Raw genomic sequence first — 1,043 nt, forward strand, 5'->3', positions numbered from 1 at the left:
CTTAGCAATTTAATTTCCAGTATTTACACAATACAAATATTTGCAAAATCGTTAAAAAATATAGATAGATCCATGTTTACAGCAAAATTGTAAATCATTTGTAAGCTCTTTTTAAAACACTCAAAAAATATAGAAATCTACAAAAGTATCTGCAAATTTCAATTCCTCCAGAGATACCTACTATTAATGATTTAGTAGATATTTTGCCAAGCTTTTTTATGCATACTTTTTTCTAAAAATGAGATGTTTTTATATACTGTATATATAAGGTATATTTTATATACTTTATATAGTATATATGTTGCTCTGCAATTGCTTTTTTTCACTTAACATTTTTTTGAAGACATCCTTTTATACCAACTTATATGAAACCTATGTGAAACTCACTAACTTCACAATATTTTGATATTGGATGAGGAACCATGTATATTTAATGAATTCCTTCTTGAAGGATTTTTAGGTTAAGGAGAGTACAATTTAATATAGCCAGGTTATAGCTCAAAAAGAAATGCCTACTCTTTAAAAATTGCTTGCCCACATCAACTTTCTTTACTTGAGGATTTATTTAATCATTTCTTAAAATGATCCAGAGCTCTTCAATTTTCCCTATACGTTTTTCCTACTGGATTAAGGCATGAGGGCCTTATTCTTGGCCAGAAATCACAAAACCAACTAAAATATACATCCTGAAACACAAATGCACCCAGATGTCTGTTTTTTTAGGACTGTGAAAATGTACATTCACACAAGACTGTGGCATCCCTTAGAACCACAAGTCTGTTGTTTTCTATAGAAACCAGTAGGCATCCTGCCAACCTGAGGCCCATCCTGGAACTTGTCAGCACCTGTTCTTCTTGTCGTCTCTTATGGCCCATCCTTCCTTCTGTTTCTATCCCCAACACCCTGACTTGCAAGGACAAGAACAGCAAGCAGGTGAGTCACCCTTGCGGCTAGGAACACAGAGCATCTGGGAACACAGAGCATCGCATTACTTAGAGGGAGAGGCAGGGCTCTGGAGAACTCAGCCCAAGGCGGAAAACATC

The 1,043-nt window shown here is 35.1% G+C and overlaps 1 protein-coding gene across 1 annotated transcript in view; it reads right to left on the reverse strand.

Moving 5' to 3' along the window:
• The window catches only part of DKK3 (dickkopf Wnt signaling pathway inhibitor 3), a 51,172-nt gene that overhangs the window by 31,976 nt on the left and 18,153 nt on the right, over window positions 1-1,043 (reverse strand). Inside the window, 1 exon segment of the mRNA XM_019652883.1 lies at window positions 517-543. Coding sequence (XP_019508428.1) covers window positions 517-543 — 27 coding nt within the window.

Source organism: Hipposideros armiger, unplaced genomic scaffold (assembly GCF_001890085.2).
Source record: "Hipposideros armiger isolate ML-2016 unplaced genomic scaffold, ASM189008v1 scaffold_188, whole genome shotgun sequence".
Lineage (NCBI taxonomy): Eukaryota > Metazoa > Chordata > Mammalia > Chiroptera > Hipposideridae > Hipposideros > Hipposideros armiger.